The 13684-nt window shown below is 37.5% G+C and overlaps 1 protein-coding gene across 1 annotated transcript; it reads right to left on the minus strand.

Annotated features, from left to right (window-relative positions):
* On the minus strand, positions 1 to 10474 carry LOC124643135. Its single transcript, XM_047182003.1, has 3 exons — positions 10136 to 10474; positions 4725 to 5000; positions 1 to 4633 (listed from the first exon to the last, which is right to left on the minus strand). The coding sequence occupies exons 1-3, from the start codon at positions 10187 to 10189 to the stop codon at positions 278 to 280; spliced, it is 4686 nt and encodes a 1561-aa protein (XP_047037959.1). The 5' UTR covers positions 10190 to 10474; the 3' UTR covers positions 1 to 277.
* Positions 10475 to 13684: the final 3210 nt, after the last annotated feature.

The raw sequence follows: 13684 nt of genomic DNA on the forward strand, positions 1-13684 counted from the left end.
TTTCAAAAGAATAAAAAACAATGTTACCATATTTTATACAAATTAAACATATAATTATATTAAAGAGCATGTCGACATGACGATAAAAGTAACGAGTATTGACGATAAGTCACAAAGGTACATACTGCTATAACAAAGTCGTCTACATATCATAAATATGAGTACTTTTAAAATACAAAATATAAAGGAATACAAATTAATATAAAGCATTACTCTGTATGACTAATACATACATATTTTTTATTTTAAGGAGTAATTAATTATTAATAGTTATTATTTACTGTGCAGACCTTCTCAAAACTGGAAATATAACGTTATATAGATGATGTACAACATCTGGCTTATATCCGGTATGACACGTATGGCTTTCAGCCAAATTCATTTCTCCATGAACTTTTCGAATCAAATCTTGTATGATAGTAAGTCCATACCCTTTCTGTTTTAAAAACAGTACAATTTCTTTCAGTACCATCATTTTATTTGCACCAGCTTCGTTCTCCTCCTTTTTTTGAAGATACATGTTAAAGCGCATATATTTTTGAAGTATTGCTAGTACAGCATTAGCATCAGCCTCGGCTATCTGGACATTGTTTGCTCCGGCATTCGTTACTGCATTAGACATGTCAACTACGTTATTAGTAACTTGATTAATTGGAGTTATTTGGCCTGGAGGATAAGACATTCCAGAATCAACATGGTCAGCTATTAGTTTTTCTGTATTCAAGAAACCCATAATATTTTCCGGAAATTTCCATGCTGCCAAAAACGACAATATTTTAGGGTTATATAGCACTTGGAGATTATAATTATTGGTATTTAAAACCATCAAAAGTTCGTGCAACCAACGTTGCCGAATCACAGCATAAACGTACGGCTGTAATGGATGATAATTTTTCTTCACGTTATAAAATACATTTTCATACCAATTATTTCCCTTGCCATTTTGAGCGAAATGATTTGCTAGACTCAGAAGCAAGTTGACGATTCTTCTTAAATTCAGTATTGCAAGTCTCTGATTATTTTCAAGGGTGTCAAGTTGAATTATTCTTAAATTTTCATTCAACTTGAGCAAATTATTTATAGAAAATAGCTGGTAGGTAGCAGCTAATTGTGGTCTCTGTTGTTGAAGATTGATATACCCATAAGGTTTGACTCCGTTCATGTTAGGACTGGCACCATAGTTATAATTTATATTACTTATTTGGTTGTTGGGCTGATTATATTGGTATTGCAACGGGACTGTTATGGGAACTAAACCCCCATTATTAAAACTTGTTTGCTGAACTGTAGGACGACCATTCAATGTGTTATAATTCATTTGTGAATTCGATGAATGTGCATTTTGCATTGTCGTTTGAGGTCGCGATCCGGCTTGGATATTTTGAGTTTTTTCCTGAGCAAAGGGTTGTTGCTTTCCTATATTTAAATTCACGTTGGATTCCATTACAAGTTTCTTTCCTGATTCCTTGTTAGATTGGCCTTCATATCCATTTGATGGCATATTTGATATTGAAGCCTCAGCGTGTGCTGATGCTGTTTGAGTTGCTGCGGGTTGATTGTTCCCCACGTCGATATTAACACTAGATTCTACAGAAACTTTGTTGCCAGTAAGTCTATTAGATTCAGATCCATATGTGTTTTGTTGGGCATTAGATAGAAATTTTTCCTTCGTTGGATTATTTTTTTCTGTCATCGGTAGATTACCATTATTAGCTTGTTGTCCAGAAACAATTTTGTTATGGTTCGCTGAAGAAACCTGAAAGGAAGGTTCATTCAAAATAGTGTTCGATTGCATCATTGTTGGATTGTTCTTCATAAAATCCAATTCACGAGAACCGGGACCAACAGGCAGAAAACTTTGATTCTCAGTCATTACTGATTGGGAATAACCTGGATTAATACCCACTGTACTTTGCTGTTGGGACGGTTGACTGCCATAATTTTTTTGGTATTTATTAATAGCAGACATAAGTCCCAAATCATTTTGATTGCTGAAATCGCCATTGCCATACTGTAAGGAATTCATTCCAGCAATTTTGCTGTTTGGATTTATCACGTATGTGTGAATCTGATATGGATTACGAGATTTATTCTTGTTTATCGTCCAAGGCATAACGTTCATCGCTTCTTCGTCTATTAGCCGTGCCAAATCTTTGTGTTTTCTATCTTCTATATGCCAGGGTAGTTCTTCAATAGTTAGCGGTTTAAGCAGCGACTTCAAACCTTGTGTTGTTATTTGCTCAACGTTCAATGGTTCACTTTCTTTTATTTTTGATGCAATTCCAGGTTCCCCAAGGGCTTGATCATAAGCACTTAGCGGATTGTCAAACATGGCCCACGGAGTTTTATTTTCTGACGCTTCTTTAATGATCCTTAGCCAATCTTGTTTAATTCTTGAGTCCGTCACAGGCGGCTCATTCTTGCTACCGTCAATGCTTGGTGGAACGTCATCAGCTAACCACGGTACATCATCTGCTATTTCCTTAATGTTCAGTGGATTATTTTCATTTATTGATGAACCCACAGGGTTCTTATTTGTAATTTTATCGAAGTGCAATGGCACAGCATTTTGTAACCATTCATTGGTCAACCATGGTACACCTTTATTAAATATTTCCTCGTTGTTTGATGGTGTCTTACTTAAGATTGGTGTACCAATTAAAGAATCTTTATCTACAATATTATTAACGCGCAATGGTACAGCATCTTGTACCCATTCATCGGAGATCCATGGCACATCTTTATCCGATATTTCTTTACTATTCAAGGAATCAATCGCAGGGTTTTCTTTTAACACATTTTTAACGCTCAACGGGTTGTTTAATGTTGTCCAAGGCTTATCGTTTCCCTTTATTTCTCCAATGTAGGATGGTTTATTGTCTTTTATTATAGAGCTAATCATAAGCTGCTCTGGTTTGCTACCGCCAGTTTCTAACGGTACATAGTTTTTCACCCATTTATCAGTTAACAGTGGCATAAACGTTTCCAACATTTTCCCAATGAGTATTGGATTATCTTCTGTTAATCTTGAGTCCAGTATAACTGGCTCTTTTGGATGTATGTCCCCATTCAGACTTTTATCGACTAACGTCCACGGCAAATCCGTTTCAGTAATTTCTCCAAAGACGTTAGGTATATCGGGTTGTAGTCTTAGTTTAACCCCAGGCACGTTGTTAGTATTATCGGCAATGCTCAACGGAAGATCGTTTTCCGTTTTTTCTTCAGGAATCAAAAGTTTTTCATGATTTGCTTCAGGCACAGCGTCAGGCTCCAGTATAATGCTACCGTCCCCGCTCGAGAATATTTCCTCAATGTTCAATGGATCCTTTTTTATTATTGGTGTACCATTTACAGGGTTCTCATTTGCATTCTCCGTTCTCAACGCAATTGAATTTCTGTCAGCGTTCAGAGCTTTGTCCATTATCGTCCACGGCAAATCCTTTTCATTTATTTCTTCAAGCACGATGGGTAAACCGTTTTGTAGTCTTGATTTAAGCGCAGGCACGTACTTAGTATTATCGTTAATTTTCAACGGATCGTCATATTTTACCCATACACCAGCATTTTGTGTATTTTCTGGAATAATCAATGGTTTCTCAAATTTTTCAAGCACAGTGTCAGGTTCCAGTTGAATGCTATAGTCAGCACTCGATGGTTCGTCGTACGTGAGCCACTGGCGAGCGATCTTTGGCAAATCCTTTTCCGACGTTTCCTTAATTATCAGTGTCTTTTCTGTGACTGAAAGCTCTTCTCTCGGTGTATTCGTACTCGATGGCTTTTCGTACTTCACCCATTCGGCAGTGTTCCACGACGAGTCCTTTTCTGTATTTGTTTCTGGTTCAGTCCTTACTCCGTTCATTATCAGAGGAACATCATTTTTCACGTGATCTCCAATAGCCCAAGGTTGACTTTCCCACGATGTGTTTTCTATGATTATAGGCTCGCTCTTTACTAGAACTACGGCTTCCTTAGTAGGTGTTGCATTTTTTAATGCTTCATTTCTACTCTGTCCGCTGTCGGCAAACTGTAAACCGCTGTCGTCAAGTCTTTCTTTAGAGGAATTCAAATCACTCCGTAGAACATTGGAGGGCTCATTATCATTTACTCGACCAGAATTGGCATTTACTTTTACACTTAAATTATCATTTTTCAAATCTGGATTCGTTTTATTTCTTGCTGTTTTTGATTTGGTCTTTTTGACGCTACCATATTTTTTAAGAACACCTAGTAGATCATCAATTATCGGATCAATAGGCATTCGTTTTGATTTTCGACGCAGTATTCTGTAAATATCGAAAAATGTAGATAGTTTCTCTATCTTTGATAACAGTTGAACTTGGTTAGGTTCTGTAGCAATATGATGTTTAACTAATTTCCAAAAGTTATCTACATTGATTTTAGCCTTTCTATTCACTTCGCCACCAAACAATGACAGAATGAGATTTTCTTGTTTTTTGGTAATATCATTAAAATCCTGTGTATTGTCAGTAACATCTGGAATTGTTTCAATTGATACTCCTTCAGGACGTTCTGTTTCATTGAGTTTGACCGTTATGTCTGTTCTAATAGTAATAGGTTCAACTAGAACGCGAAGTGAATTGTTAGGAATATTTGGTTGTGTGTTTTCTGATACCTGAAAAATAAAGATTATTAAAGTTCGAAATTACAACTAATTCACCGAAAATTTATCGCCTCAACCAATAAAGATATTTTTTTTTACTTACCCGTGCTTCAGCATCCACGGCGCTTACATGAGATCTGCCTTTACCTTTTATACGAACATTTACTTGACTAGCTTTTCTTTTTTTTCCTTTTTCACTCAAATCATCTTGTCTACCATTTTCCCCTTCTGTTCTTAGTGCTATTTTTTTCGCAGCTGGTCCATTAATGCTATCGTTAAAATCGTTTGGGACAAGGTAATATTTCGATATGGTATGTGTGGTTCCATCTTTTTTCACTACTTTCCGATCTCCTGGTACAATTTTTACAGGAACTGCGTCCTGTGGAATATATTTTTTATTGAGCTTTTTGCGCACATTTTACAAAAAAAAACAATGTACAAAGGCGGACTTAACGCCTTAGGGTCACGGCACATTATAGCAGCACCGCAACAGCACGGCTGCAGCACGGCGTCGCCTCGAATTTAGACTACGGCTAGCTGCCAGCGCGCTAACTACGCGTTGTCCGCAAGGTGCAAGCTCGCCGTCCGCGCGCCGGCCGCGAGGTGTAAGCTTGCTGTCACCGCAAACTCAATATTATTTTAAGACAGTTATGATTGAACACGACACAATGACGTTGTTTCGCTGCCGACTCGGAGTCGGCGCGTAATGAGCATGCCGTCGGCGCGCTGTACGCATAAGGTCCGCTCGCTTGCAACACGCGGGCGGCGAGTCGAGTTGTATGGAAGCGGCAAGCGCGCTGACTGCTCGCCGTTGGCTTTTTCATATTGACATTACGAAATATATTATAATATACACGATTTAATGCTCTAAATTGAATGACAAGTTAAATGCTGGTGTGGAGCCGTGCTGTTGCGGTGCCTCTATAATGTGTCATGTTCCTTAGGCGTTCTCTACCAGTCAACCTTTAGGTGGTGGAGAAATTTCATGGCAGGTGTACTAAATATATAAGGCAAATCGAAAATATGTATACAGGGTTACTGGTAAGTACACCGCATCCTTTCATGAGGTGATAGTATAGGTCAATACGGACAAATTTGACCATGAGATACACTAGGCAAAAGTTAACCCGTTTGAAGATAATCGAATTTCAAGATCTTTTCTTTACAAGTCGTCTAGGTACACGTATAAATTTTTATTATTAGTTATAAGTCTCGTTTCTGCCGATTTTTGTGTGTTTTGTGCCTTTTTGGATTGTTAGATAAATGTAGATGTTTTTTAAGTATTCTGCACAAAAAAATGAAGAGTAATATTTTTGAGAAAATAGCTACTAAAAAAGTAATTGTTGTTCGCTATAATTACCTCTGTGATTTGTACAGTTTTATGGTTTTTTATTATGAAGTGATTCATCTTCTATCCAAAAACACACAAAAATCCACAAAAACGAGACTTTTGACTAATAGAGGAACTGCAGCATATTTGGAATACTGCAGGTAACTTGGAATACTTCGATATCTAAATATATATAAACGCCATCTGAGTTTTTATGCCGTAAACATAACGTCAAACGATACACAAAGCCATACAGCATTAAAAACAGGACGCCATCTTGACATTTCGGCTACCAGCCCCCAGCGAACGAGACGCCTGATTTGAAAACTTTTTCGGTAAGAATGCAATCAGTGGTAATCATTTGCTGTAATACTCTAAATCTTTATTGTAATTATTTTAATTGCGGAGTGACCTTGTTAGTTTAAGATATTACTATGATTTTGTGAATATTTCTAGAATAAAAAATTTGACATGCAATTTTAAGTTAGGTTGGTGTGTTGTTAATTTGGAATACCGTGTTTTTTTTTGCTTTTCAGTTTTTTTGGGAGTCGGTTTTATTTTTTTGTAAAAGTTTCTTTTTTTGTAAAGAGCCAATGACTATAAAAATATTAGAATTCTATTCGTTTCTAAGAAAAAGTGTTAGCAATTTACAAAGAAAAAAAAATGAATATAATTTGGAATACTATATTCCAAATTATCTGCACCCTAAGTCAAATCACGTTTTTGGAGTATTTTTAGTTTGATAGGCATTTTGATAATATATCTGGTATTTTTTATATTTGATTGTTCTCATTATTAAAGTTTAATATTTTGACAATAATTTAATGTATTTTTTATTGAGCTATCCCGTTTCTCCTTCAATTTATTTTCAAAGAACAAACTGGTATTCCAAATATGCTTCACTTCCTATAATGAAAATTTATACGTGTACCTAGACGACTGATCTTGAAATTCGAATATCTTGAAACGGGTTAACTTTTGCCCAGTGTATCCCAGGGTCAAATTTGTCCGTATTGACCTATACTATCACCTCATGAAAGGATGCGGTCTACTTACCAGTAACCCTGTATACATGCATAGACTTATCATGCTTTGTTTTATTATTTTGTTTGTTAACAACTATTAACTAGGTGCAGGTAACTTTGTTCTGTGCAATGCTTCTTTCTTTCTAACTAGGTGCTTTCTGCGTCAAGTAAGTTTTCAGTCATCTAAGTGATCTATTTTTAAGCGCCTTCCCAAAAAATAGGAGGTACCTACTCAAATAGGATGACTGTCTTTTTAAACGGTTTTATTTAGCTCACCCAGTTTGTTTTATTCATTCTTGGGTCAAATTTAGTAATTCAAATTTCACCCTCTTCCTGTCAACCGATTAATCTGAAATTTTGTATACACCTTTAATTCCGATGACAATACAATATAGTAATATCAATAACATTGTAAATCCAATATGGCCGCCGGCACAAAATGGCGGATAACGTAGATTTTATCAATCCCATCAATATGGGTATCAAATGAAAGGGCTCAACAAGCAGAATACAATATACTATAAAAAATTGAAATCCAAGATGGCGGCCGCTACAAAATGGCGGATAACGTACGTTTTATCAATCCCATCAATATGGGTATCAAATGAAAGTTCTCAACCAGTAGAATACAATGTACTATATAAAATTAAAATCCAAGATGGCGGCCTCTACAAAATGGCGGATAACTTAGGTTTTATCAATCCCATCAACATGGGTATCAAATGAAAGGTCTCAACAAGTAGAATACAATTTACTATGCAAAATTGAAATCTAAGATGGCGGATAACGTAGGTTTTATCAATCCCATCAATATGGGTATCAAATAAAAGGGCTCAACAAGCAGAATACAATATACTATAAAAAATTGAAATCCAAGATGGCGGCCGCTACAAAATGGCGGATAACGTAGGTTTTATCAATCCCATCAATATGGGTATCAAATGAAAGTTCTCAACCAGTAGAATACAATGTACTATATAAAATTAAAATCCAAGATGGCGGCCTCTACAAAATGGCGGATAACTTAGGTTCATTTGATACCCATGTTGATGGGTCTCAACAAGTAGAATACAATTTACTATGCAAAATTGAAATCTAAGATGGCCGCCGCTACCAAATGGCTGATAACAATTTTTTATCAATCCCACCAATATAGGTATCAAATGAAAGGGCTTCACAAGTAGAAAACTGTCAGTAACTCCAGCGGGGCCCAACAGGGCCAAGGCCTGCCTGGGCTGCGAGATTGTTTGAAAGAGTTACCGCGGCCCTGGTACATAAAAGGCCTACGACGGAACAAAACGGTTCTTAGTCAAGAGTCTGGCAGTCCCTCACCGCTGCTGACCCACAGCAGGAGAGGTCATGTGATGATTTTTGGGGTCGTTAAAAAAAAAAGTACCTGGAAGGGCTATGTATTGAGGAATTAGATTGTAATAAATTATCAGGTAAGAGACCGTGTAATAATGATGCACTAAATGAATTAGATAGAATGAGGAATATTCGGTAGGCATTTTCATTAAATACTAAAAACTAGAAAATAAAAAATCGGTAAAAAAACTTTTAAGTTAAACGGTTTTATCTTATGTGCACTGAAAACTAGAAAATAAAAAAATAGTTACTTACCTGTCAACCTACGTAGGTGGTCTTGGTCATATTAGACTAAAATAAAAACGTGGGGCCCCTCTGAAATCCTACCTATGGCAAAGCATATCTTTATACTTTGGTAGATCATGAGCTCGGCGTTCGCTGGTGAAGCCGCTACGGCTGATTTATTGATTGTCAAAATCTCCAGTTACGATTATAGTAAGTCGATGCAATCCACACCTATTATACCTCTAGAAGAAAGTACTACAGCAACAGTTAATGGGCCCCACGTTTTTATTTTAGTCTAATATGACCAAGACCACCTACGTAGGTTGACAGGTAAGTAACTATTTTTTTATTAGATAATCGTATTATGTAAGCTACAACCTCTTTTGCTATTTCTGAATTTTAAGCTAAAGCTTAGCAACATATTCAAGTAAATCATTTTCCATATACATAATTATTTTATGTTCATGTAAATTAATATATTTGTAATATAAATTGTGTGGAAAATATATTCATAAAATTGCGAAGTGAGTTTACAACTAAAATACTCATCAAGAATACAAATAAATAAATGTTGTGAATTCGACACATTTAGGTAAATTCGTGATAAAATTATTATTATATTTAACGTATTGTAAATACGCTGTGTGCATTGCCATTTCATATTTACAATAATCTGCTAGTTATAAAATGTATTATTTTCTATAAAGGTGATCTGCACATTTAACTATAACGATAACCAATCCATAACCAGCCGTATACTTGTCGCACATTGGTCAAATCGGCGATTCGACAATTGGCAAGGTTCGGTTATCTTTTAGTTACCGACATGGTGCAACTCACCGTGACAATTCTGCTAACTATACAAGCTGTTGATTTGCATTTGTGCCATAGTTCAGGAGGAGGACATACAATACGTATATAATCGATTGGAATTACAGTAGATGGCAAAAAACTAATATGCACTGCTTTTTTTGTCATTGTAATGTCGTGGTATTGCAGAAGTAATCCAATTTTATGAATGAAATTTATAAGTGATCGTTGCGTATGCTTTGTGTTTGCGTTTGTGTGAGGGCGCAGCGCGGTTTTAAGGCCATTAACACACGCGCCAAGTTTAAATAAGGCTAGATGACATTTACGGAATTCCGAAAAAAAATTAAAGAAAAAAAATTACGTACCAATTTTTTTATTGATTTGGGTCGAGAATCATTAGCATAATTACCTCCTTGAATATGGCACGGATGCAAATCAACAGCTTGTATAAGACATGTCCTTGTCCCTTTTTCATAAAAAAAAATATGTTGTCATTTTCGCATCATTGCGTTTGTTAATTAGTGTGTGTTATATGTTCATGTGCGCTTATCGCCCAACAAAACTCTTCAACAAAAGTGTAACCAATAAATATTTTTACAATGGCAACTTTTCTTTGTAGAATCGCTAAGCTCATGGCTCGGAAACCACAAATAAAATAGTAACATTTTTAATGCACATCGAGGACTAATCAAAAGTTGCAGAAGTACCGAAGTCAACACTTAATGATGTAAAAAAGATAATTGACAAATTCTAACTTACCGATATCACCAAAAACAAAATGTTGATACACAAACCACAAACAAAAATCTTCATATTGTTGTTTTTCGTGCACTACATCGAGCAACGGACTCCGTTTAAGCTGCCAGCAGTCCAACCTTAGCCTATTTATTAGAAAACAAATAATCGAGACAAATTATATAGAGCAAATCTTTCAAAGAGTAAAAAAAGAACAGAAGGGACGAATGGAAAATGAAAGAAAGTTACTTGCTAGATGACTCAATACTCAATAATCAATAACTTGATTGCATACCATAATGTGTACAGGCTGGTGGGCAAAATTAAAAGAAGCAATTATGGACCCTGTCGGGCACAGTAAGTTAGTTTTTAGAAGAGAGTACGAAGAGCGCTTTTTAAACATAATAATATTGAAATAAAGGAAGAAAATCACGGCAGATAGAAGAGTTTGGAAGGAGAAAACATGCTGCGCCGACCTTAAATTAAATTGGGATAAGGGCAGGAGGATGATGATGATAATGAAGGGACGAATGAAAAATACCTACGGGGTTTTATACACACAGTTATCAGAATGTTGCTTTAGTGTTTCGATTTAGATGTGGAACGATCGCTGGGTTGTTTCGGCAATCGGCCGTGAGAACGACTCGTGCAAATGCGTTTGCACCTACTACTACACAAACAAATATTATTTATAAAATAACATGCCTACAAATATATACCTAAGGGTTTACTTTTTATAACCCCAGTTGGTACACAATTTAAAATGATCAGATAAGAGTTACCTGTTTATAATCTGCCTTTATGCACGGGGTACGTTAACACATTGTCTCATACCTGTACATAATACCTAGGTCAGAGGGATTTGAGAAAATTCTGTGACACTAGGGCCAAAACCAGATTAAGCTCAGGGCACGTAGTAAGAATAGGGCATGTCCCTTCAAATATAATATTAATTAGTAGTAAACTTCTTACTAACTTATCTTGACTGCAAAATAGCGGAAAAAAGCAAGTTCGATGGCTCAGGTACTCTCAAGGTCCTTGGAGGCGCGGGGCCTGTGATAATTGCTACTCTTGTTATATGATTAATCCGGCACTAGCGGCATTGACTATGGAGTATTTTAGTCAGCCCTAAGACCACAAGATATAAAGACCTGTAACTTTGTTTGTCCATAGTTGGTCACTAGAGACGGCAAAGAACTCAAAATGTATCAATAAAAAGTTGAACGTTCCAAAGCGTCGAACGATTGAATTTCTTAAGCGTTTTCTCGCAGCTTCGGACAACTAATTGTGAAGTAACTACCTAGCTGCTAATTTCGAAGTAGGCAAAAACTTGAGTTTCTGCAAAAGTAAGAATAACGTCTAATTCATACCTATTCTATGACCACTATCACTAACGATGTAAACTTGTAAAATGCGATAAATTGGTCTAACATCATGTGTAGGCTAATAAGGCTGTTTTTTATGAATAAAACAAAAACATACCTACGCCTGAACACTGTATTTGCCTCATAGAAAGAAATAAAGAGAAAGCTGCAAGGAGAAGCGAGGGGGGAAATGCGGTTCGGCCATTTTGGATTCATAGGTACTTAAGACACTCCGAATGTATGGGTCTGTGAGCGGAGTTTCGGGTGGCTCATTGTCCCTCCGTCTCCTAGAAGACAACACACCTGTGTTGATGGGGCGCGTTGTTCCACGCGCTTCACAAAGAGACGTTAGCAAACCCCAGCGGGGCCCAGCAGGGCCACGGCCTGCCGGGGATGCGGGATTGTTCGAAAGAGTTACCCCGGCCTAGGGCTGCCATCCGTCCGGGTTTCCCCGGATTTGTCCTCTTTTGGAGGCCGTCCGGGGGCCGTCCAGGCGGGGTTTCAAGAAATGTCCGGTGAAAACCCGGACACTTTTCATGTAAGGAAGCACCTCATTGAATTTAAGTATATCTTAATAGTAAATGGATTACAAATTAGGATACAATTAAAAGGAGATATGAATGTATATGTCTCTTCCAGACCTCGGGACTATAGAGTCCCGGATTTTTGGGAGGCGAACGTGGGGCCGAAGCCAACACGCTGAAGCCCTTTTGAGACAACTTTAATGAAATGGTGACACAAAACCGACGATTATCCCTGTATACACTATAGAAATGTACCCAAGGACAATCCCCGGTTCTGTGTTATACTATTGCTAACTGTGGATGAAAACTACTTGGGCTATTGTGATGGGATGCTAATGGACTGGGAATGGGGATAACTATGGGAACTATGGCACCTGCCGTTAACAATGTTTGCACACGTAAAAATTATTATTAATTAAAAAATCGTACTCGTTCGGGGAAAAAATGCGATTTACGCCAAATGTCCGGGTTTTTTTAAATTTCGACATTAAATTGCGAAATTCGAGATGGCAGCCCTACCCCGGCCCTGGTACAAAGTTCTTTTAAAGTGCAAAGATGCCTCAATCTGAGAATAATTATTATAAACCCATCTCATTAACTTGGTCATGATCGCATGAAAATGCGTTCAGTCTTTAACGTGTTAATCACCAACAGACAGGCGAAATATTTTTTTTTATATGTAGTGACATACTATCAAATACGCACGTTTTTAATATAATCTTTAGAAACTTGTAAAACTCGCGCGTAACACGGTTCTCCAATTGTATTAATGATCCTTAAACTCTCGCGTGCAAATAATGCATTATTTCTGCTCCTTATTTCATAAATAAATTATATGCATTGAGTCTATGTTTCATAATAAGTGGATTTATCCTTCTCCGTGAGAGGAGGCCTGTGCCCAGCAGTGGGACGATAAAAAAGCTGTAACAGTCAGTGGATTTAAATGCAGTCACCATTATGGTTCCAAATCTGTTTGTTCACAGCTCAGCTGACTTCCAATAATAAAGCAATAACAAATAAATACAAATACCGTGACGGCAAATGGTATAATGCCCATCAAGGTATCTTGTCTATGCCTAACCCATAGACTACAATATACCTAATGTATTATACCTTTGTTTTTTTTTTTGGCAGGGGCAAAATCCTCATGGACTTCCCTCCACCTGGGGTCGGTGGAGGGGGTGTGCCGGACTCTTACCGGCTAAAAACCCACCCAGTGTTGCCTTCTATTACCTATTGTCGAGGGCACGGGTATCGCCAGAGCATTCTTCCGCACCCCCGACAGGTATTGGCCCGCCAGATGTTCGAAGGCGGGCCCCGTCAACCTCTGTGGCCGTCACCCAGCGGCCACAGCAAACTCCACTAAGAGAGGCGCGCGCAACACAACGCCACCGTCTCGAGGCCTGTTTCTGATCGGACGACAGGCGCCCCTAGTCTGTCGCCCGCAGGCCGCGCCCTATGGTGGCCGGAGATCAGCCACCCTGCGACGCCCACCACGACTGCTGCGGGCGGGGAGAGAGGCTTTAAAGTCTTTACCGTATATATTTTCTATGTACATATATGTATATGTGTGCCCGTTTTTTGGTGCAGTTAACAATTCTATTAGTCAGTATAAAAATCGGTAGGGTTATACTATACAACGTCATACCATGACGATAAAAAAAGTAACAATGAAAACACAAAAC

Source organism: Helicoverpa zea, chromosome 26 (genome assembly GCF_022581195.2).
Source record: "Helicoverpa zea isolate HzStark_Cry1AcR chromosome 26, ilHelZeax1.1, whole genome shotgun sequence".
In the NCBI taxonomy this organism is placed as follows: domain Eukaryota; kingdom Metazoa; phylum Arthropoda; class Insecta; order Lepidoptera; family Noctuidae; genus Helicoverpa; species Helicoverpa zea.